This window comes from Magnolia sinica, chromosome 11, assembly GCF_029962835.1.
Source record: "Magnolia sinica isolate HGM2019 chromosome 11, MsV1, whole genome shotgun sequence".
Lineage (NCBI taxonomy): Eukaryota > Viridiplantae > Streptophyta > Magnoliopsida > Magnoliales > Magnoliaceae > Magnolia > Magnolia sinica.
In genome coordinates, this window is record NC_080583.1 from 8,627,066 (window position 1) to 8,651,372 (window position 24,307).

The 24,307-nt window shown below is 44.2% G+C and overlaps 1 protein-coding gene across 2 annotated transcripts; it reads left to right on the forward strand.

The window, feature by feature from the left end:
- The first annotated feature begins 772 nt into the window (after positions 1-772).
- Positions 773-24,307, forward strand: LOC131218750 (serine hydroxymethyltransferase, mitochondrial-like). Of its 2 annotated transcripts, none has more exons than XM_058213517.1 (16): positions 773-940; positions 1,046-1,096; positions 1,214-1,300; positions 3,010-3,131; positions 3,701-3,777; positions 4,130-4,254; positions 5,199-5,291; positions 9,423-9,515; positions 9,609-9,806; positions 9,982-10,086; positions 10,229-10,294; positions 10,896-10,973; positions 22,214-22,325; positions 22,415-22,525; positions 22,893-23,063; positions 24,016-24,307. In XM_058213517.1, exons 1-15 carry the CDS (start codon positions 851-853, stop codon positions 23,042-23,044), a joined length of 1,560 nt encoding a protein of 519 aa, XP_058069500.1. In that variant the 5' UTR covers positions 773-850; the 3' UTR covers positions 23,045-23,063; positions 24,016-24,307. The 2 variants fall into 2 exon arrangements, with proteins under 2 accessions (XP_058069500.1, XP_058069501.1); XM_058213518.1 differs by having other exon boundaries at positions 22,893-23,046.

The following is a 24,307-nucleotide window of genomic DNA, read 5'->3' on the forward strand; positions in this document are numbered from 1 at the left end:
AAAACTTCTTAGGGCCTACCGTAATGTCTATTTTCCATCAAAACCGTTGATAAGTTCAACCAGACATGGATGGTGGGAAAATATAAATATCGGCTTGATCCAAAACTTATGTGGCCCATAAAATGTTCTAAGGTCATTCACCGCTGTTTCCAGTGATATGATCCATCTGAGATTTGGATCTACTTAATTCTTTAGATCTCCTCCTAAAATGATCTGTTAAAACGGATGGACAGCATCGATTTACAACACATTCATCGAGATGAGCCCCACACGATAAGGGTAACACCTAATCCACTCCCAAAACACCCAAACTCTGTGGGGCCATCACGTTGTGATGTAAAATCCACCGTCCAAAATGTGAGAAGCATTATGTTAACTGATCATACAAAATATCAGCGGGATAGATAACTTAGGTGGGCCACATCAATGAGAATGATGTTAAATGGCTCCTAAACATCTAAGCTCACGCACCTGAATTTTAAATCACGCTGATTTTTTTTATCTTCTCATCAACACAGTGCCTTTCACCTGATTAACAGTTTTTACCAAAGATACAAACCATGGTGGCCCCACAAACAAACCTGTGGTTGGCATTCCATCCCCATTGTTCCATTGGGGTGTCCCACTTGAATCGTGGATCTGAATATTTATTTCAGCCCCAAAACCTAGAATAAAGGATGGTACATGATGGACGGAGTGGATTTTACATATACAACATGGTGGGCCCCACATAGTTGTGCGGTTCACGCGCTGCGTAAAAGACGTGGTGTAACGATTCCATTTCCGGTCCCAAAAAACCAGAAAAACCGCAAAACGAGAGAGTGAGTGAGAAAGAGAGAGAGAGAGAGAGATGGCAATGGCAATGGCGCTTCGGAAGCTCTCCTCGTCCGTACAGAAGCCAATCCGTCCTCTCTTCAATTCCAATCCCCTCTTTTACATGGTATGCATTTCTCTTCCCAGAAAACGTTTCTCTCAAATCGCATTCCTTTTTGTTTTCGTTTTTAAAGCCTTCTTCTGAAATCCTCATTCGTTTTTCTTTTCTCAGTCTTCTCTACCAAACGAAGCTATCTACGAGAAGGAGAACTCTCGCGTCGCGGTAAGACAGTGGCATTTCCGTAATTACAACGCTCCCCTTCTGTTAGTATTCACTGCTTACCAGTTCTTTCAAGATCTGTGGTTCCGTTGAATCCTGACCGTTGATTCGTTCAATCAGTGGCCAAAACAGCTGAACTCTTCCCTCGAGGTCGTTGATCCGGAGATCGCCAATATCATCGAGCTTGAAAAGGCTAGGCAATGGAAGGTACTTCTTTATTACTGTTTTTTTCGATTTTGTTCTCAAGCAGCGTTTGAAATCGAGATTTGATTTTATATGAGCTGTAAATAGGAATCTATTCTTGTTAGTAGTTTCTGAGTTGTGAATTTTTTGTTTGAATGAATGCTTTTTTCTTTTTTAATTTTTTGAATGCTTTCTAGAAAAGCATAATCCTCCATAGTGTTGAATCCATCACTGTGGGGCTCACCATGATGTATGCATGACATCTGTTCTGTCCATCGGGTGCGCCGCCTAAAGTTCATCCCGGAGCCCAAAAATCAAGCCCATCTGACAGACAGGTGAGCCACACCTGAGGAAACAGTGAAAATCATGGCTAAGTACTATAAATTCGGTGTTGTGGCCCACCTGAGTTTTGGAATGGCCTGATTTGTCCTAGTGGGGTACATGTGATGAATGGATTGAATGGCATATACACAACACAGTATACCTGGCAAAACAGCCTGGAAGGTTTTATTGGTTGGGTGTCCCCTTCCAACCGTTTTCCTGTGGTGTGGTCCACCTGAGTGTCTGATCAAGTGATTTTGGCCTCATGGCCTAGCAGATAATGGCACACCTCATGGACAGGGTGGATTTGATGCACACATCACAGTGGGCCCCACAGAGGTTGACACTATATGATCACTCTCCTTTCTAATATGTGTTTGGGTGCTGTATGTATGTATCTGGAATCAATCAGGCACTATCGTTGCATCAGGACACTTGGAAAGTCCAATCGACCAGTTGGGACTGTCCATTAGGTCCATCTTACACATGATGTGCAACCACCCAAAAATCACATGGATCAGATGATCCTAGCTATCCATAAGTTGCTCTTCTTTTCTTGACTTCCATTTTCAAACTTGGGTGGATGGTTAGAATTGCCTGATAATAATGATTCTTTAGAACCATGAACAATCCATGATGGGACCCAGTAAATAGATGGCTCAATTTGTTGATTGGACCCATTTTTGTACGAGTGATCTTGACCATTCCTTTTATAGGCTATCAATTGGATTGTTAGAATGGTCCGGTTGGTGTGATTTTTGCATAGCAACCTATGAAATGTATGCAGGACCTAGTGGACAGTCCAGATCATTTGATTGGACTGTCCAAGTGTCTTAATGCAACCAGGTGAACTATAACTTATAGCACTCTAAGAAAACTGGATTCTTTCTCCTGTATGCAATGGAGATTGAATAAAAAATGGGAGATGATATTTGAACCCTGTTTTCATTAGTTGCACCCCTTCTAAACACATCCAAAGGGTGACATGTGGGTTATTTGAAAAGAAAAAGGGTGGATCTATATCAAACGAGGGTTTAGATAGTAGATCCTGTTGAAGGATTGAGCTCCAGTACATAAATGTTCCATGATTGAGAATTGTGTTTGTGGCACACATGTAAGAGATATGGGCATTCTTCTAGTGAGACCCACCATGAACTTGCCCTGGTCAAAGTGGGATGGTTGGAATAAACTGACCAATGATCTGCATTCCATGTACAAGTGGGCCACCTTACAATTGGATAGGCCAGGTTTCCAGGACAGGGCATGTTCATGTGGGGACTGCCTGTGGAACACTGCACACCCTGAGCATGTGTCCTAGTTGCCAATTCTCACATAAATATCTTTCACATTTCTACCAAAGATTAGGTTTGATTTTAACTTGCTAACTGGGAGTTGATTTTTTCCCCCTGAAGGGACTCGAACTCATACCGTCGGAGAATTTTACATCAGTTTCAGTGATGCAAGCTGTTGGGTCTATCATGACCAACAAATACAGTGAAGGGTATCCAGGTGCAAGATACTATGGAGGAAATGAGTATGAACCATCACTCTTTTTTTCCCATTTTCTTTTATCTTTTATCTTTTCTTTCTTTCTTTCTTTCTTCTTCTTCTTCTTTTGTTGAAGAAAGTATCCTGTGACAGACACTGTATTTCCGTAGATGATTAGGATTTGGGACCATTATTCTGGTGGGTCCTACCATGGACGTGAAGTCCCAAGATAGCAAATGTAGAAAGAACATGAGTGTTGACCAATGGCCTTTTGAGGATTACAGTTGAATGGGTAAAAAGTATACTTGGCCAGTGTCCATCTCCAGTGGTGCAGAAGTCCTCTGATGGTGGTTAGGATTGTCCAACTAGTTTTCTTTTTGGTTATGGTGTGTCTATGGTTGGATCCACCAAATGGACAATATGGACCTTGTACACATGTTCCATGCAGAGGGGAATCCCTGGCCTAATGTGTATGGTAAAATAATGTTTTTAACACAAATTTAACTTTCTTGCTTTATATGATGCCTTTTATTAATATTTTAGGCTTCCTTTTCCATTCTCTACTCTTGTGGGATTTGTAGGTTGATACTGATTTAAATCCATTATTCCTTCCAGATACATTGACATGGCAGAATCGCTGTGCCAAAAACGTGCCTTGGAAGCATTTCGTTTAGATCCTAAAAAATGGGGAGGTAATATGCATATCTACATATATTTTGGTGATAAAACCATAACTTATATTGATGAACACCCAGCCAAACACTTTTCTGGAAACCTGTGGTGTAAGGTTTGTTATTTTCTTGAAACATAACAATTGTTATCCGTTGCTAAGGCTCCCATTTATCTTGTGTGAATACTCATCCAAGCACGAAGTGGCTGTCTCTTTTTGTAGATTTCTTCATTGTATTTTACATTTTGTATCTCTCAAAATATATATATATATATATATATATATATATATATATATATATATATATATATATATATATATATATATATATATATATATTCTACATTTTGTCACTATTCCCATGCTTCTTGCAGTGAATGTGCAGTCTCTGTCAGGATCCCCTGCTAATTTTCAAGTTTACACTGCACTACTGAAGCCCCATGAGAGAATCATGGCACTTGATCTTCCTCATGGTGGACATCTTTCACATGGTTATCAGGTGCCTAGAAATCTAACTAGCACTTCTTGTTTCTTTTTTGCTTTCTTTTTATATGCCTGATCTTTCTTTGCCAAAGTTGCACTTTTTTTTCCCTCGAATGTTGACAACTATGTTATGATATATTTGAATTTTATATTGTTTATCTGGTTTGGACTTTGGATTTCTATATTAGTTGTTAGTAATATTTGGAAGTTTATTTTCCAAAAGAGAAACATGTGGTTCAGGGGTGAGGGCCACAAATAATTGTAAAGGGAAAGAGATCCAATGCCCCTGGAAGCATGAACTTTCCCTGCCTCCACTGTCTACCATACACATGTCACATGTGTATGATGATCCGCAATTTTTATTCACTGGGGATGAACCCTTGGTTCGAGTTCATCGCTCAATGGTTGATAGGGTGTGTTTCAACACTGAGGTCTCAGGTTCTGTCCCAGCTTACCTATAAAAAGAAACATGAATTGAACCTAGACTCAAATGATCAGAAATTCATAATCATTAGAAAAGGGTGCAAAAATCACTAAAATCCAAACAGTGATTTGTGTATGCCATTTTTTATATCGTTAGGAATTAGGATTGTCCAATCATTGTGATTTTCGGTCTAGGTTCATTTGTGGAGTCATTGTGATTGTTGGTCTATGGTTCATTTGTGGAGTGACATGATTAATATAATTCAGGTCATCATACACAATTACACATATGCAAAGGGTATTGTATAGAAAGTGAAGGCACATAAATTTTGCACTTCTGGGAGAACTGGATCTCATCCCATTTTGTGAAGTATAACAGTTATTTTCCTCCGGTGAAGATTCAAATTTTTAACTGTGTTCAATATATCTTTGAATACTGAAAATGGTTTCAAGGAATTTGATGGTTAATTGCTATTAACAACTCCAGATTCCATCCTACAAATGCTAGATTTTGTGATATCTTTTGCTATTGTGCAGACTGACACCAAGAAAATATCTGCTGTGTCGATATTTTTCGAGACAATGCCATATAGATTGGACGAGAGCACTGGTTACATTGACTATGACCAGGTACTTGTTTCGTTTCTCTCCTCTTGGCCGTTCTCCTTTCAGCCCTTTTATTTTTAATCAAATTCACACTCTTTTCTGCAATTATATTGCTATACAATGCGCATGAGTTTTTTCATAGTTATGATAGTCCTGCTACTACTTGAAGCTTAACTAGAACTGAAAGAATTACTTAGAGAGAAGCAAGATGAAGGTAAACCTGGGTTTTAAAACCCTGACAGAAGATCAACCCATTTTTGTACATGTTCCAGGCCATACCAGTCCAACCGGGTTAACCCCTTTTTCTTTGGCAGAGAATGATACTTGAAACTCAATCACTCATATTGTATACATGGCATGCACTAATTCAGACTAGACAGTATAAATTGTGAGACCTACAATGGATAGATAGGTCAGTAGATCAAAATCAGATCATTTGAGTAATCCTATCCTCTGTTTAATGGGAATTTATTTGCTGATTTCAGACCCGCGAATGTTTTAGATCAATGGTTCATTGAATAGCAACCAATCATCCAGTTCTAAATTTGCTAAATTTTGGTTCATAATCTATCTAAATAGGGCCTACGATTTGGGCAGTTTAATCTGAGTTGTATGCCATGAATAGAATTTTTTAATGCCTGCATATGACCACCGACCAGAATTCAAAATTTTTCTTAAGGAGACGCATTCACATCTTTGACATATGATGCATTTTCTGCATACTTGTCAATTGTGTAGAACATCTGATCCGTACAAGAGGTGGACCCACTCCCAAAGATTACTTGGGATGAAAACCAAGCTGGTCCAACCGTCAGGAGGGCTGATCTGAAATAAATGGACAGCTGATGTCCTGATTTAACGTACACCTGGGCCCACCTAATGAGTAAATTGGCCCCATTTTCACCCTATGTGATCTTTCTAGTCAGACCACCTTTTGCCCAGTTGGGATGTGCTACACAAATGACACATTTACTCCAAAGAAGATTATTGTATATGAAAGGTAATATACAAAATTGGCAGTTCTCATACATTGGTTGGACTGGTGTGATAGTTTACAACTGTTTTAAAAATGGTGGCGATCCTTCTACCATACGCTATGCATGGCATGGTTGTACGGCAATCTAGAAAGTAGATAGTCCATATCACTGACAAACTGTCAAGGGAGTACCCAAAAAAAATCACCAAGAACATGATGGTGAGTGGTGACCATCCTATGTTGGCCTTGAAGTTGGGACCATTCACTATTTTACTCTTAATCATCATTTGATAAAATCCATAAATTAGATAGTTAGGATTTCATGATCAGCATGATTTTATAGATATGTTTCACCCACAATGTTCCCCACAATTTGAATGGTTTGGATGGTCATACATGAATGCCACATGTGGTTAAGATGAGTCACCACTATAAATGGTAGTCAGCTCTCTTAGAAGTCTAGCCCTGTGCTTAGCCACCCGTGTGTACGAGGTAGCCTGTCTATATGCCACCTACGTGTTGCAGTGGCACACACAAATGAGATCCAAGCTGTCCATCTGATGGGTACCACCATGAGAATGCCCTTGACAAAGAATTGGACCCATCCACTAATCAGTTGAGCTACACTTCATGAAAAAATTAGTGGCCTTCCTTTTATTTCTAAAATCATGGTATGTATGATGAGTAGAGCTGGGCACGGGACAACTCGACTCAGCAAACTCGACTCATCTGACTCGTTCAAATCCAACTCGATCCGAACCAAGTGGGTGAATCAATCCGAATCAAGTTGACTTCGTCCAATCCGAACTCAAACCAAGTCGAGTTCAAGTCACCCAGTAACTCGACTCGACTCGACCCAAAATCCAACTCGGTAGTGACTCGACTTGTACATATATATTTAAAAAATTAAAAATTAAAATAAAATAAACTCAAATCTGATGTTTCAGATCTGAGATGCCGTGTAGCTGATGGAGAGGCTGCAATTTTGGCAAGTCAATCTAGGCTTTGAGTGGTGATTTCAGCCCGTGAATACCCACTGCACTCAACTTGACTCGGTGCCGGCTCAACCTGACTCGGTACTTGTGACCGGGTCAGACTCGGTCCGGATTAGTCCATGCCAAACCAGGACTCGGATTGGGTCAGGCATGCTAGACTCGGTACTAAGTCGGTTTGGGTTCGGGTCAGGCCTATTTCAAAACTGGATCAAGTCGTGTCAGCCCTAACTCGGTCCAACTCGACTCGATGGCCAGCTCTAATGATGAGTGGATTAGCTTGATTTTTAAGTAAGGGCATCTGGGCAATTGATCCCATCTTATGGATGGGTTGGATCTTTAAAATATCTGCCATGTTTGCACGTGGGATGGCTTGTGAAAGAGTTCATTTACATGCATATGGGCTCGGCAATGTTTTGGAAGTAAACCAATTTTGACTTGGGATGTTGCTTACAAAATTCCGAGTTGAACGGTTTGGTTAAGAGATTGGATAACCAGCCTGACCTAGGCGGTTCAATTCCAAAAGTAAGTATATGGCGAGCCAACCCAACAAATTAACCAAACAGTTCCGGTCCAAACTGGTCCAATTGCCCAGTCCACTCCGGGTTTTAAAACACTAAGATAAACTGTGTGGAATTCTTGAAGATGCTTTCTTTTTGCTGATTGATTCTCAAAATTGTTTCCAGGAAGTATAAAATACAGCAATGCTAATGATTACACAGGAAAATTATGAAGATCAGCATAGCTTTAATTCTACTTGATGACCTAGGGTCTAACAGAAGATATGCCCCTTGATAGAGTGGAATGGAGGAACGGAACGTGAAGCGGACCCCAATTAATTGGGATAAGGCTTAGATGATGATGATGAACATAGTTTTACTTCTTTAGATCATTATATAATACTGTTGGGAACATTCGATAAAGGGATTATACAATACTGTCGTCATCATGTTCCCCTGGCCTTCACCATAGCCTTGTCCTTGCTCTTTAGTATCTACATGATTGAAGGCTACTATTCATTGGCCAGGTGATATTGTAGGTTAAATTTATACAATTTGGTTAAGAAATTATAAAATTATAGAATAGATATATCGTGTTTCTTCTTTTTTCTTTCTTTCCTTTCTACTTTTCTTTTTTTTTTTTCCTGAAAATATGGTTGTCCTTGACAACCACATCCATGTATAAAAGTATGCATCATTAAACCACTCACTCACTTGGGTCTCATAATCATGTGGGCCTCCTAACCAATGCCTTCCCATTATGCACATATTTAGTCGAGTGCATCTGTGCACTGTACATGGTTACTAGTCACAACACTATGTACCAGGTACCGAAACCACCTGCAATCCAATGAACCTTGATACCCACACATACATGCAAATATGCATGTGCCCACTTCCGCACACAAGACGCACCCATGCATGTAGGATGTTGTCTATACATATATTTATGCATGGAATTGTGCATGTAGTAGGCATTGGGATGTAGAATAATTGGGTATTGTTGCGCCAGTAAAAAGTGTGAAGCAGTTACTAATAACAGTCACGTGGGAGTATGGGAAGAAGAGATTAAACCAGGAAATGCATTAGTCTCACACCTGTGATCTGGATGCTAGTCATTGGCATCTATCAAGCCTGACCATACAAAAGTTGGGCTGTCAATGGGCCGGACCTGGGCCAAGCAAACTCAAAGTCATGAACAGGGCTGGCCTGACAAGCTCAGCCTGACCAGTTAAAATCCAGTTGAAACCAACCATGAGTGTGTCCCATTGATAGCCCTGCCACTAAGAAGAGATTTTACAAGCACCAAGCACCCCCATCCATGCACCATTGAGTAAAAGAGGAAATTTTCCTGCTAAGCATGATATTCCAGATAATGTTACCTTTTTTCTTTTTTTTTTGTAATTTCTGAAGATGATGATTCAGTAGGTCCTGTTCAAATCTGATGTTGTTTGGTCTGTAAAAGTAATTTTTGGACATGCAGTAAGATGTTAAACCGATTTTACTCCATTGGGTTTTTTCCATATCTTAGTTTGTTGTTGCATATAATTAAGCCTTTTTGTTTATGCAAGCCTCTTTACGTTGATTGGACTCCTATTAGTATTCATTATAGTCATTGAACTAGCTATGTTAGTTAGTTTCATGGTCACACAATGCATTCATCTCTTAAGCCTAGATATCCTTACAGTTGGAGAAAAGTGCCACACTCTTCCGCCCGAAACTAATAGTTGCTGGTGCTAGTGCTTATGCTCGACTCTATGATTATGCGCGCATTCGCAAGGTAAATTCCAATTTAGGCAACATCACAAACTATTGTTTTGATTCTGTTCTCCTTCTTAGAAATCCTGATCAGTATATTTCGTGGATTCTACAGGTCTGTGACAAGCAGAAAGCTATCCTGCTGGCTGATATGGCACATATTAGTGGGCTGGTTGCAGCTGGTGTTATTCCATCTCCTTTTGAGTATGCAGATGTAGTGACCACAACCACGCACAAGTCACTTCGTGGACCACGTGGGGCCATGATCTTTTTCAGGAAGGGGGTAAAAGAGATCAACAAAAAAGGGGAAGAGGTGTGGCAACACAGAAATTTACTCATTTTTGCTACTAAGCGTTTCTTTTTTCACTCCAATTGTTGCTATATGCACTGATCATTTTGCATAATTAGTTATTTCAATTGTGAAATTCTAGTTTAAGTTTGAAATATGCGTCACAAAAGTAACACTCTTATCATTCGGGGTTCTGAAGGTCTTGTATGACTATGAAGACAAAATTAATTCAGCTGTCTTTCCTGGGCTTCAAGGGGGTCCACACAATCACACAATTGCTGGCTTGGCAGTTGCTCTCAAACAGGTTCAATAAACCCAAAGGACATCTTGTGAATTGCTGAGCTAATATATTTGAAGAAAAATGTCTGTTTCTAATTTCTATGCGCATTGCATTTTTATTCTAAGATTCTCTTATTAGTTGTGTTTTGGTTATAATATGACTGCAGGCCACCACTCCAGAGTACAAAGCCTATCAAGAACAAGTTCTCAGCAATTGTGCAAAATTCGCCCAGGTATAACTATAGTTCAAAAAACCCAAATCTCAACTCGATATTCAGCCAGGTGTTGAATTGAAGACTCGATCCGACTCGACTCAATATTTAATTATTATAAATTATAATTATTAGGAATGTTATTAAGTATTTGAAATGATTAGATTTATTAGATAATATAGAATGAACAACAAAGCAAAAATACTATGTTTACCTCCCTTGTTAAGGGCTCACTTAGTTGACGTTGGGGGTTCGAATTTCACTCACGCCTTATTGTTTTAATAAAATCCCTGCTTTCATAAGACAAGTGACTTTGCTCAAGACGATGAGTCGCATCGAGTCAACTCAATGAGTCTCTCCGAGTATAGGCCAAATCACTCCTAGTTCTGAGTTTCCCAGGGACTCGGCTCAAAATCTTGCCAAGTCAAGTTGACTCAGCCAAGTTTTGAGTCAAATTAATGAGTTTTAGAGCTATGAGCATGTCAAGCATATTTCCTTTTCTAACGTTTTGGTATTCAACATGATATCATCTTGTATGCAATTTCTTTCCCATTCTGCAGTTTCTACTCAAGGGGAACTATTTGATTTTCTTTTGGGTAATTTTAGTGGACTGATTTTGCAGAGATTGGCGGAGAAAGGCTATGAACTTGTTTCTGGGGGAACAGAAAACCATCTGGTCTTAGTAAACCTGAAAACCAAGGTTAGAGAAGTATATTTGTTCTTTCTTTTAGTCACCTGATTGAAATGCGTCTTCCCAATTTCCAGTGGAGGAAGTAATGAATTTGCAAGAGCATGAAGATAGGCTTCATTTACTGTTTGATTCCTCCATTAGGAATTTTCCCATCCACGCCAATTGATTCCAGGATTGATCTATCATAGTCAGCTGCATATAGAATGAAACTTTACACCCTCTGTACTAATGATATTCATGGTTCCTAAGCTTGAAACTATGCACCAGCATCAGTGGTAGTTGAGATAGAACAAGACCTCCCTGATTTTATCCCAACCACATTTTGGATGGAAATTTGGGAAATCACTAGCCCATTTAATGTGGGTGTTGCTGTTCATCCCACCCACACACCGAACACGTCCAGTTTGCTTGGAGAACCCTGTGAACAACCATTTGGGGTAGACCCAAACACCACTAAGTAAACAGGTGTGTCCATTAAAAAAAAATTAATTCCTACATATTCTCTATGTTTTTAAAACCTAGATTAGACCAAATCATTTATGTGAGCAGTCTGGTCGAAACCATCCAACTAGAGATCCACCTAGTCTGGCCTACAATGTCTATGTGCAATTCAAGCGTGACATATTTAATATTTAAGAAATGGTATAGATGCAACAAAGTGATTGTGACATTGTGGATAGGCCACCTGTCTCCTTTGGAGGATGTTGAGGTCAAAATCTAGACCACCCTCCACTCCTTAAGAGGAACTCTCGACGAACCCTACACAAAAGGTGAGCAAAGGAGACCCTGGCTAAGCCGGGGGACCCTCCGATGCCTAAGTTAGGTCAAGGGAATTCGGGTCTAAGTCAAAAGGAAGAGGGAAAGTGCAAGATCTTGTGTACCTGTAGCAATGGGGTCTTAATGTGTTTATACCTGACTGTTGGATGGTCTAGATCTGTTAATCTCGGCACGATTCACTCAATCAAGAGGATTTTCGGATCGTGGAGATATTATGTGTAATCTAGGGATCGTGTAATGTATCAATGGGCGAAGTTCGCGGGCACGTCCACTTAAGGCAGTTTCTTAGTTCATCGTGCGAAATATTCCGTCCTGGCCTCTGCCCGGGACATCCTTCCTCGGATGTAGGTGAACGTCAGGCCAAAGATGATCCCCCCGGCTCGGTTGCACATGAGCATGGTCCCTCAGCCCGGAGGTTGTTCCCTCGGCTTAGACGCTTGTCCTCGGAACTATAGTGGGCTCGGATCTTCCCATAACAGAAGCCCCCTACTCTTCGAAGTCGACTACAGACTCGGAGAGTAAGCACATGGAAGATCGACCGCCCCACCCACTGAACCTTCTCTGGAATTTTGAAGTGTTGTGCCCTCAAAGTTTCCTGACCACGGACTTACATTCAACGGATACGTGGTGACGGTTAAGATTTCGAATCGTCGTCTGCCTATGGCTGATTGCCACGTATACCCCGAGTAGCGTTTCGAGCAGAGCTTTCATTACTCGGGCGTTATTTCGTTTACCCGGAGCATGCCGCTCGATGTCAGAGGCGTACTGCTCGACAGAGCCCGAGCCAATAGTGTGCAGCTACATAAGCTTCGAAGTCGGCTCGCGACGGTTTGTTTGCAGTCATCATTTCTTGTCATTACTGTAGAGAGTTGGCAAGGTCTATAGAAGCTCTCTTTGAAAATTTTTGTTCACTTCTGCGTTTTGTGTTTGGGGTGTTACCGGAGGGGACGATTTCCGACGAGGGCAATTCCGGCCGATCAGGGTTTTCTGACGGGCGACTCCGACCGACCAAGTATTTTTGGCAAAAGCGATTCCCGGTGAACGCCCGATGAGTCTTCTTCCTTGTGCCTCTCTGCATTCCTCTCTTAAGATGTCGTCCGACTTGGAGACCGTTTGGGATTATGATGACGATTCTGAGTTGGGAAATTCCGATGGCAGGAGGGGGGCCTCTGAATGCTCCTTTAAAGCTGTGCCCCTCTTTCCTCCGCCCCGAAGGCCAAAGGAGACATGGGCTCAGACTCATCGGGGCGGCAAAAAGAAAACCGCTCGAGCCCCCCGAACCACAACTACCGAGGCCGCCGAGATGCTAGCGAGTGGGCGGGCCTCGAAGGTAGTCCCTGGAGGCTCCGTACTATCGGAGTCTCAAATGGAGTGGATCCACTCGGAGTTCCAGATCCTAGACTTCGTTCGGATAAGGGCCCCAGAGCCTCTCGACATCGCTAACGCACCCGCTGAGGGGGAAGTTGTTATTTTTCTCTGTGCGCTGCAATGTGGGGTTTGACTTCCTTTGCATCCCTTCGTCTGAGCCATCACTGCCTACCTCGGCCTAGCTCCTTGGCAGTTCACCCCCAACGCTTGGCGGATGTTAATTTCTTCCTTCATCATCTGGCGTCAAGTCGGTAATCTAGAGCTGAACCCAGAAGAGCTGATAAGCTTGTACCTGGTCAAGCACGATAGTCAAGAACCATGATACTACTTCGCGATCCGAGGCAGCAAAGGGTTGGGGTTGTGATGAACCTTCCGTCTTCCAACAAGGATTGGAAGAACAAATGATTTTGGGCTGCGGGTGAGTGCAAAGCGCCAGCGGCAGAGCTCGGAACTCTGACAACTCGAGTCCCTACCCGATTCTCAAAACCAGGTAGGACTTTAAGCATTTTTCCCTTCACCCCTTTTATCTACTCCAGTCTGACTGAAGCCCTGCTCTATCCTTGTAGATTTTTCAAAGGGCACGCCACTCCTCACCTCGGACCAAAAACACTGCGTTGCTAAGGCTAAGGCGCGATCGGGAGAGCTTCGCTCTTGGTCGGACCTGATCACAGCCACCAACCTTCACCGGTCGGGGCTTTACAAGTCCCCGCCTCTCCCGACATCCTTCAGTAAGTTTCACTTCTGTCCCCTTCTGGAGAGGCCAAACTTAATCACTTGGTTGCTAATTTATTTATTTTTTTGCATAGGCATGACTGAGGCATCTGGTTTTCGGAAGAGGAAAACTGCTCCAACTGCGGAGGAGATGCTGAGGGCCGAGCCCCGGACAAAGACGACCGTCCGGAGACAACAGACTGCCCCTCTCGAGGGGGCCCCTTTGGTCCCGCTTCTATTTTTGCAGCTCCTACTATCGCGGCCCCCGCGGTGGTGCCTGTTGAGACCCGGGTTCCAGCAATCATTGTTCCGACTCCAGCAGCAACTATAACTCCTCTTCCGCCCCCCCCCCCCCCCCCCTCCCATCGAGGAGGCTCGTCCTGCAGCCCCCCTGCATAGCTATTCCTTCATCATCTGAGCGGGAGGAGGCCGTTCGGATGGCCGATGCCATGATCACCCCTCCTGAGGCTGGAGATAACCTTGAGACTAAGGCTCAGACCTCAACTGGCAATAGGACTGGGTTCGCAGAGGCAGTAGGCTAGACACAAGTGGGAACGAGCAGGGGAAGGTTCGAACTAGGCTACTACCTATCTTGCCTGACGCCTTGGGCTGCCAAACACGCTCCAGAGGAAGATATAGCTCGCCTCCTCAAAAAATCGGATAGCTCCTTCTTGAACGACATGACTTCTGTATTTTACATGGTATTTCTGTCAACTTTCCTTGCTTTTCTGCACTTACTGTCTCCGAATGCTTATTCTTTTATCTTTGTCCAGTCTGTCCTGAAACTCCTATCGGCTCGAGAGAGAGCGCGAGAGTTGGAAAAGAGAGAGGCCAAAGTGGAGGCCCTCAAGAATGAAGTGGGGGTCTTGCGGGTGAAGCCACCTTTCTTCGACTCGAGCAGAGTGAGCTGCATCGGCAGTTTGAAGACTGAAAGGCTAGAGAGCTTCAGCTGCAAGGGGGTCGTGACTGACCTTGAAGCTAGAGTACTGCAGCTACAGGGAGTCGCGGATGACTTCAAAGCTCGGAGTGACGCTACAACTGTCGAATTGACTCGGGCCAGGGCTCACGCGGACTCGCTGGCTAAGGAGAACACTTGATTGGGTGAAGTCCTTGAGCAGACCAAAGGCGAGAAGATAGAAGAGTAGAGCCGAGCCATCTCCCAAGCAAGGGAGACTCAACGAGCCGAAGACAAAGCCTCCATGGCTGTAGTGGTGGCTGCTGTAGTGGACGCCTTCAAGGCATCAAAGGAGAGGGACGCCGAAGCCACCAAGTTTTACAACCGCGGCTTCGATGTCTGTATTAAGGTGGTTCAGGACTTATACCCGAACCTCAACTTAGAGCCTTTGTTGCTTGAAGACGCAGGGGAGAACTCTACTGACAACGTTCGCCCGGATGAAGGCCCCAGCTCCTTAAGTCCTCCTCCCCATACTGCGTAAATCGGATCATTTGCCTCCCCTCATTTTTTTGAACTTGTCAAAACTTTTCTTTTTGATTACTTTTTTACCTTCTAAAGAAGGTACATGAATGATGATTTTTTGCTCTCTAGAGGGGGCGCATGAATGATGATTCTTCTTTTCTATGCTAATTCGCAGTTAATTTTTAGATATTGATTGTTGATTGTTGGTTGCTGGATTGATCTGTTGGTAGGTTGTTTTACTTCAGGGCATGGCCAAACCAACCTTTTAATAGGTCGGCCCCTTCCAATGCTGTTTCGTAGAATTTTTGAAGCCCTTATGGTCTGTTCATTATTGAGTCTGAACCCACTGGGGTCGGCTCGTCCCATGGTTAGCGAGAAAACTCTTCATCCGTTAGTCGGGCGATGAGCCGACTCTTATGTTAGGTCATCTTTTGGGCTTTTCCCCCGACTGAGAAGGGATGCCTCGTCGAGTTTTCACGGGATAACGCCCTAACCCCTTCTTCAAGGGATCAGTTTGTTTAGTCCACCTCTGCATATGAGAGGCGACTTTCCCTTAGTAGATAACTCATTCATGTAGATAAGAAGAGGCGAATTTCACTAAGAGCCTTAAAGGCTTGTCACTCAGAGGCGTACATTTGTTGAGAGCCTTAAAGGCTATTTTGTCATGGATAGTAAACTTTCAGGTGCTCATCATTCCAGGGGTGGGGGAGCTGACGGCCCTCAAGGTCTTCTAAGTGGTAGGAGCCCAGTTTGGTCGACCGAACGACTCGGTAGGGCCCTTCCCAGTTAGGTCCGAGTGTCCCAACCCCCGACTCAGCAGTGTTCTGGAATACTTGACAAAGGACCAAGTCCTCGGGACAGAACCGCCTGGTTTTGACTTTTGACTTGTTGATGTCGAGCTGCGACTCGAAGCCTTGAGGTATCTCTGACTTCTTCGAGCAAATCCAAGTTAGTCGCAATCTGCTCGGAGTTCTGGTTTTCTTTGTAACTCTTAACCCGAGCCATAGGAATGTCAATTTCAACTAGCACCATAGCCTCCGAGCCATAAGAGAGGGAGAATGGAGTTTCTCCAGTTGATGACTGAGCTGTGGTCTTGTAGGTCCGGAGAACGAATGGGAGTTCTTCGGCCCAACTACCTTTTTCTTTCTCCAACTTCGTCTTAAGATGGTACTTGATAACTTTATTGACTGCCTCCACCTGTCCATTGGACTAGGGGTGTTGAGGAGAAGAGTACGCATTTGTGATGCTGAGCTCTTGACACATGCTTCGAAACTTGTCATTGTCGAATTGTCGGTCATTGTCTGACACAATGATGCACGGAATCCCAAACCGGCAGATGATATTTTTCCAGACAAAGTCAATCACCTTCTGTTCTGTGATTTTAGCAACAAGCTCGGCCTCGGCCCACTTGGTGACATAGTCGACTGCAACGATGGCGAACTTGACTTACCCTTTTCCTGTGGGCAGAGGGCCGATGATGTCGATTCCCCATTGAGCGAACGGCCAGGGACCACTCATGGGAGTCATTTCTTCTGCGGGTTGCCTCGGCACGACCACAAAGCGCTGGCATTTGTCGCATTTTTGAACATAATCTTTAGAGTCCTCCTTGTTGGTTGGCCAAAAATATCCTTACTGAAGAATCTTCAGGGCCAAGGCTCGGCTGCCGGAATGGTTTTCGCAGATTCCTTCGTGAATTTTCTGAATAACATAGTTCGCCTCATCGGATTGGAGGCACCTAAGGTAGGGCTAAGGGTATCCTTTTGTGTATAGGGTACCGTCTAGGATGACGTACCGTGCTGCTCGGACTCTCAGGCACTTAGCTTCCAGTTTATCCAAGGGGGTCTCACCAGTTGTGAGGTAATTGAAGATCGATTCCATCCAGCTCGGAGTAGTATCCACTGGATTGACTGCTTTCTCCTCCGTCCGGTTGATGCTTGGATGTTCTACGAACTCCACGGGAATTACGCGCAGGATCTTTCCTTTTGTGGCCGAGGCTAGCTTCGCTAAGGCGTCAGCCCATGAATTTTCTGCTATAGGGATTTGGTGGATGGTGCAATTCCAAAACCTTTCAATTAGTTTTCTCGTCTCGTCTAGATAAGCAACCATCCTTGCTTCCTTGGCTTCATATTTGGTAGAAATGTGGTTTACAACCAGCTGAGAGTCGCATCAGACCTGAAGAGATTGAACACCCACACTTGCAGCCAATCTAAGTTCAGCTAGTAAAGCCTCGTACTCCGCCTCATTGTTCGAGGCCTTGAACCCGAGCCTGATCGCGTACTAGATAGTCGAGAAATCAGGTGCGATCAAGACAATTTCAGCCCTGACCCCTTTGATATTGGACGATCCGTCCACATAAAGGACCCATCCCGGGTCTAATATCACCTTTGGATCACCTGAGGGGACAGGTAGAGCCATTTCGACTATGGTACTGATCTCTTCTTCGCTTGGTATGGTGAATTCGGCAATGAAGTCGGTCACGGCTTGGCCCTTGATCGCTGTCCTCAGACAAAATTGGATGTCGAACTCACCAAGTTCGATGGCCCACTTAATCATTCGACCTGAAACCTCAGGTCTCTGAAGAACTTGTCTAAGAGGGGAGTTGGTCAACACGACTACAGAATGAGCTTGGAAATATGGACGTAACCTCCGAGTTGAAACGACGAGGCTGAGTGCTAGCTTCTCCAGGGGTGGATATCTCATTTCTGCAGGTACCATAGCCTTACTCACATAATATACGGGGTGTTGCTTACTTCCGACCTCTCGGATCAGGGCCGAGCTGATGGCTGAGGCCGAGACCGCGAGGTAGAGGAACAGGGGCTCACCTTCTTAAGGTTTGGATAGCAGAGGGGATGAGCCCAAATACTGTTTTAGTTGTTGGAAGGCTTGTTCGCACTCTGACGTCCACTCTACCTTCTTATGACCCTTCAACTGTTGGAAGAAGGGAAGGCATTTATCTGTTGCTCTGGATATGAAATGTCCAAGCACCGCGATTCGTCCTGTGAGACATTGTGTTTCCTTAATGGTCCGAGGTGAACTCATGTCGAGGAGTGCTTTGATCTTGTCAAGGTTCGCCTCGATGCCTCTCTGACTAACCTGAAACCCAAAGAATCTTCCTGAGCCGACTCCGAAAGCGCACTTCGCGGGATTCAACTTCATTTGATATTCTCGAAGGACGGTGAACGTTTCTCCGAAATCCGTCAGGTGATCAAACGCTTTAATACTTTTTACCAATATGTTGTTAATGTATACTTCCATGGTATGTCCGGTCTGCTTGGCGAACATCTGATTCACTAATCTTTGGTACGTGGCCCCAGCATTCTTTAGGCCAAACAGCATGGCCCGGTAATAGTAAAGCCCCTTGTTCATGACAAAAGTAGTCTTCTACCTGTCAGGTGGATACATTGCGATCTGGTTGTACCCAGAGTATGCGTCCAAGAAAGAGAGTAATTCGTGTCCCGCTGTGCTGTCCACCGGCTGATCGATCCGAGGCAACGGGAAACTATCTTTTGAACACGCTTTATTTAGATCCCAGTAGTCTACACAAACCCACCATCTCCCGTTGGCCTTCTTGACGAGGACTACATTCGCGATCTAGTCGGGGTAGTATACCTCCTCTATGAAACTAGCATCGAGCAAGATGGAGACCTCGTCGGCAATGGCCTCGTACCGCTCAGCAACGAATGGTCTTCTTTTTTATTTTACCGGTTTATGGTCTAGGTCCACGTTCAGCCTATGGACCAAGACATCAGGAGAGATCCCTGGTATGTCTGCATGTAACCATGCAAAGACGTCTCTATGCTGTCGTAGGAAGGTTAGTATTTTGGACCGTTGCTCAGGGTTTAGTGAAGTTCCGAGCTGGACAGTCCTGCTCGGATCTGTCTCGTCAAACAGCTCCAGATCTTCCACGGACGATTCTTCCACGGGTCCTCTGGGGTCTAACATGTTGATGATAAGTGTTTGCTTGACTGACCCCTTCTTGACAGCTATAGCATAACATCTTCGAGCCTCGCGTTGATCACCTCGGAGATATCCTATCCCACCCTCGGCAAGGAATTTCATCATCAGATGAGAGGTGGAGACAGCCGCTCTCATTGCGTTGAGGGAAGGCTGGCCCAAAATGACGTTATGCACAGATGGTACGTTGACAACTAAGAAGTCCACCATAAGGGTGACTTAATGTTGCCCTTCTACCGCAGTAACAGGAGGGAAATAACTCCTTCGGAGATTACTCTTTATCCGGCAAAGTCGTACAGGAGGGTCTTCACAGGCCTAAGGTGAGACCTCGGAATCTCCATCCTTTCAAAGGCTTCAGAATAGATTACGTCTGCCAAGCTCCCGGTGTCGACAAAGATACGGTATACCTTACGGTTTGCTATGGTCATAACAACCACTGGGGCATTATCGTGCAGGTGATGGATTCCGCGCGTGTCCTCTTCCATGAAGGTCAGAGTGCATGGGCTGACTCGGAGTTCCTTGCTGGTCGCTCGGTTAAGTGGACATAATGCTCCAGTTCAGTCTTCTGAGAGTGGGCTTTCCGTGCCCTATTCGAATCTCCACCACTGTATGAGCCCCCGAAGATGGTACAGATTTCGACGGGCTCTTCCGTGACAGTGTCCGGCTGCTCTCGCTCTCTCTTCTTTCCGAGCAGCTTTTCCTTCTTTGGTATATCGATGCAGGTGTCCCTTCCAGATAAGGGTATCAATCTCATCTTTGAGATCTACGCAGTCTGCCGTGTTGTGACCGTGATCTCTGTGAAAGAGGCAGTACTTACGCTTGTCTCGATGATCCAGGTCAGCCCTCTTACAGACGGGCCAATTCAGCAGCTTTTCTCCTCCGATGTCTAATAGAATCTGCTCAGTGGAGGTGTTGAGGGGGGTGTAGGAGCAGAACTTTCCCTACAGCCTTCTGCTCGGGCGACAATCGCGAGGGGCGCGGTCGTCAGGCCCTTTGCTAGATAACTGGGATTCCTCGTTCCTAGGCCTCTTCCCTTTACTATTCGGCTCGGCCACTTAGACACTCTTGCAGGCATTAGAGAATTCCTCTGCATTGGTGTATTTCTAAGCTCTGGCAACGAGTTCGGCCAACGTCTTTGGCGGATTTTTTCCGATAGAGAATATGAATTTTTCTTCTTTTAGGCCGCTGAACACCGCAGCGAGCGTCATTTTGTCATCGTAATCTTCTATTAGCAGCGCTTCCTCATTGAAGCGAGCCATGTAGTCTTTCAACAACTCCTTCGGCTCTTACTTGATAGCAAACAGGTGAGTGTTGGGCTTTCGACTTCTCTTACCACCTATGAATTGGGTAAGGAATAGTCGACTCAACTCTGCGAAGGAACTGATGGAATTTGGTTTGAGCTGTTGGTACCAACTCCGAGCGGAACCCGTGAGCGTGATCGAGAACCCTCGGCACATCATGGCATCCGTCGCCATCTGGATCTGCATGCATGAGCGATAGGCTTCCACATGCTCGGAGGGGTCTCCTAACCCAGAGTATTAGATGACGGGAGGTATCCGGAACCTCTGAAGTATCACCTCATTCATAATTTTCGAGACGAAGGGAGGCTTGGTCTCTTCCATCATTGCCTGAACGGCTGCGGGCACTGACATCGGTTGTTACTTCTTTTCCAGAGCTAGGAATTTGTCATTGAGCTCTGCGAACCATTTCTCCCACGAGTCCTTGTTTTCCGCTATGATTTCTCGGGTGTTTTCTATTTCCGAAGTTCTCCTTCCCCTTCTCCGTTCTAGCTGATGGCGGAGATCTGTCGATGCTTAGTTGGAGCTCGAGGGGCAGTGTTCCGAGCCGAGGCTCGGATTTGGGTCGGAAGTGGATTTTGACTCGAAACCGGCAGCTGATGGTGTTGAGGCGCCTCGAGCCTCATACTCCTCGGCGCGGAGTGAGCTTCCACGACCAAACCAACTGGTTCAGGAACAGGATTTTCCTAAGCCGGGCGTGATTGTGGCTCCTGTTGTTGCTTCATCCTGTTCACCTCATCCTGCAGGGCTTGTATCTCGCTTTGCATGACGCAATATTTACTCGCCCGATTGCGAGAACGCTGGGAAGCCCCCGGGGCTGATTCGGCGTGAAGCAGTGAGGAGGAGCGAGTTTACTCATTTGGCTCCGGTTCCGCAGCTACTGCTTTCTTCTTTCCTCTTGCCATTATACTCGAGAATAGGAGCCTGACCTTTTATATCAGGTTCCTACAGACGGCGCCAAAAATGTTAAGGTCAAAATCTGGACCACCCTCCACTCCGTGAGAGGAACCCTCGACAAACCCTAACCCTGCACCTAGCTAAGCCAGGGGACCCTCCGATGCCTAAGTTAGGTCAAGGGAATCCGGGTCTAAGTCGAAAGGAAGAGGGAGAGTGCAAGATCTTCCATACCTGTAGCAATGGGATCTTGATGTATTTATACCTGACTGTTGGATGGTTTGGGTCCGTTAATCTCGGCACGATTCACTCAATCAGGAGGATTTTTGGATCGTGGAGATATCATGTGTAATCTAGGGATCGTGTAACGTATCAATGGGCGAAGTTGGCGGGCACATCCATTTAAGACAGTTTCTTAGTTCATCGTGCGAAATATTTCGCCCTGGCCTCGGCTCGGGACGTCCTTCCTCAGATGAAGGTGAAGGTGAGGACGAAGACGATCCCCCTGGCTCGGATGCACATGAGCATGGTCCCTCGGCCCGGAGGTTGTTCCCTCGGCTCGGACGCTTGTCCTCAGAACTATAGTGGGCTCGGATCTTCCCATAACAGAGTATATTTCAGGTTCAACCTCTTCCAATGTTACATTTTATCTGTCTACTAGTTAGTTTTTAATGATGTTGAAACAACCCCTTTATTATAGATTCTTCATATGGAGATATTTCAAACCTTCCAGGTGGGGAAGTATTCATGCATTGCTTTTGTATTTGGGATGGAAAGTAAGTGTTCTACGTGAAAGAAGTCCTTTGACTTTGTGGATCTTGTTTCTGAAGGGGATTGACGGATCTAGAGTCGAAAAGGTACTGGAGTTGGTTCATATTGCAGCCAACAAGAACACTGTACCTGGAGACGTGTCTGCAATGGTTCCTGGCGGCATCCGGATGGGTAGAAGCCTCTATTTAATCACTCCACATTTTTTCAATTCTTTCTTAGTTGAACAATTTGGATTGATAGGATCTTTTTTGTTAATTCAGGAACCCCCGCCCTCACCTCTAGGGGCTTCATTGAGGAGGATTTTGTGAGAGTGGCCGACTTTTTCGATGCTGCTGTTAACATAGCCTTGAAGATCAAGGCAGAAACCAAAGGTGCTCATTTCACGGATGTGTAAATTACAGTTTGGATCGTCCATAAAATGAGGACAGGATTGTGTCCACCACCAAAAATGAGGATGGGGTGATAAAGGGTCTTACGGCTCTAACAAATTATCAGGCCATCCTCTTTTTGTAGATGGGAGTGCTTATGGGTTCCACTTCTGAAAAATGTGCATTCAATTACTTGTATATCTGTGACCCCAGAATACATAATACTTTGAATATGCAATCTGCATGCACATGCATTCATGCATATGAATGTATTTGCGTATGTACATACATACACATTCATGCATGCATGCACATGTTATCGAGTTTACAAGCATCAAGGAGTAATGTATTATGATATTCTACAAATCAGGAGGGACGAAGTTGAAGGACTTCCTGGCCACAATCCAGACAAGTGCCCCCATTCAGTCTGAGATCTCAAAGCTCCGTCATGAGGTTGAGGAGTACGCAAAGCAATTCCCAACAATAGGGTTCGAGAAAGCAACAATGAAGTATAAGAATTGAAGGTCTGTTATCATGCAAGGTATGCCGCTTCTTTTGTAGTCTCAGTAGCATTCCTCATCGGACATGAACTGGATTGTGAATTCAACTGCTTGCATTTGCAAAACAAGACAAAAAAAAAAAAAAAAAAGAATAACTGCTCATATTTTGAACTTAAAAATTATGGATATTTCTGTGAGTGATCAAAGGCAGGGCTTAACTTTTTCCACAAACAATGAAAGAGGTACCATTATATACATATGGGTGTAAGTGGGTCAGTTGGGTTGCTCTGATAGGTCATTGTACCCATTAGACCTGACCATATAATAATCAGGCCGGGATATGAATTTGGACCAGTTGGGCCTTGTCTAGGATCAAGCTCTACTCCAATTGCCAAATGCATTGGGTCTGGATGTTGAAGCCTTTCAAAGTTGACCCAACCCGAGTCTGATCTGACATCATATGTTGGGTTTGGACCTTTTAATTTATGCAATTAAATAATGTAAAAAATACCTAAAGAAAGCATGGCGTATATATTTATAAGAAGTCTAAATTATATAGGGAATTAGACATTACCAATAGATAACCAGATATTAATGGGTTAGGTCTGGGGATGAGATCCTGCCCTGATTATCAAATGGGTTGGGTTTGAAACTTCCCTCATCCCAAACCAATCCATTTGCACCCCTAATTATGCAAAGCTCTCGGCCTGAATTACTGGCACCTTCATTTGAACCAAGCATTTGAAATCCATTCCCAGGCCAATTATCAAATGGCTAGGATTGTTGAACTTTTGTGCAGCATCAGGCATCCAAGGTGGATTCAAACAGATGAATGGTCTGGATCACCAAAAGCATCACAAGTTGACCTTACTTTGATACCTTTCCCAGAAGCAAATCCCCAGCATGTCACTTCATTGCTGCCTTTATTCCTTATCTCACTCTCACTCGTTCAGATTCATTGTCTTTAATGAGTTGGTTTGTTTGTGCTGACAGGTAGAGGAAGCATCGCAGAGAAGATCTTACATCAATGAAGATGAGTGAGTTTGCAGTTCTCCGTAAGAATGCCATCTGATATCATGGATGGAAAATGGTAAAGTTTGCATTGTGAAATGCAAGCAGGACCTTTGATTTCTAAATCATCGCCATTGAAATGTATGTATATATTTAACTGATGCTTTGCAATATATAACTTCACTTTGAAATCAAAACCATGCCTGCGGGATTTGTCTTTCAATCTGATATCTCCGTATTTTAAGCTGGTGAAGGTACAAAAGGATTTGCATAA

Excerpts from the sequence above, each read along its gene's own strand:
- LOC131218750 (XM_058213517.1), top strand. The coding sequence starts at position 851 with ATGGCAATGGCAATGGCGCTTCGGAAGCTCTCCTCGTCCGTACAGAAG. Across the intron at positions 10,974-22,213 it reads TAGTAAACCTGAAAACCAAG|GGGATTGACGGATCTAGAGT; the intron begins GTTAGAGAAGTA and ends TTGTTTCTGAAG. Across the intron at positions 22,526-22,892 it reads GATCAAGGCAGAAACCAAAG|GAGGGACGAAGTTGAAGGAC; the intron begins GTGCTCATTTCA and ends TCTACAAATCAG.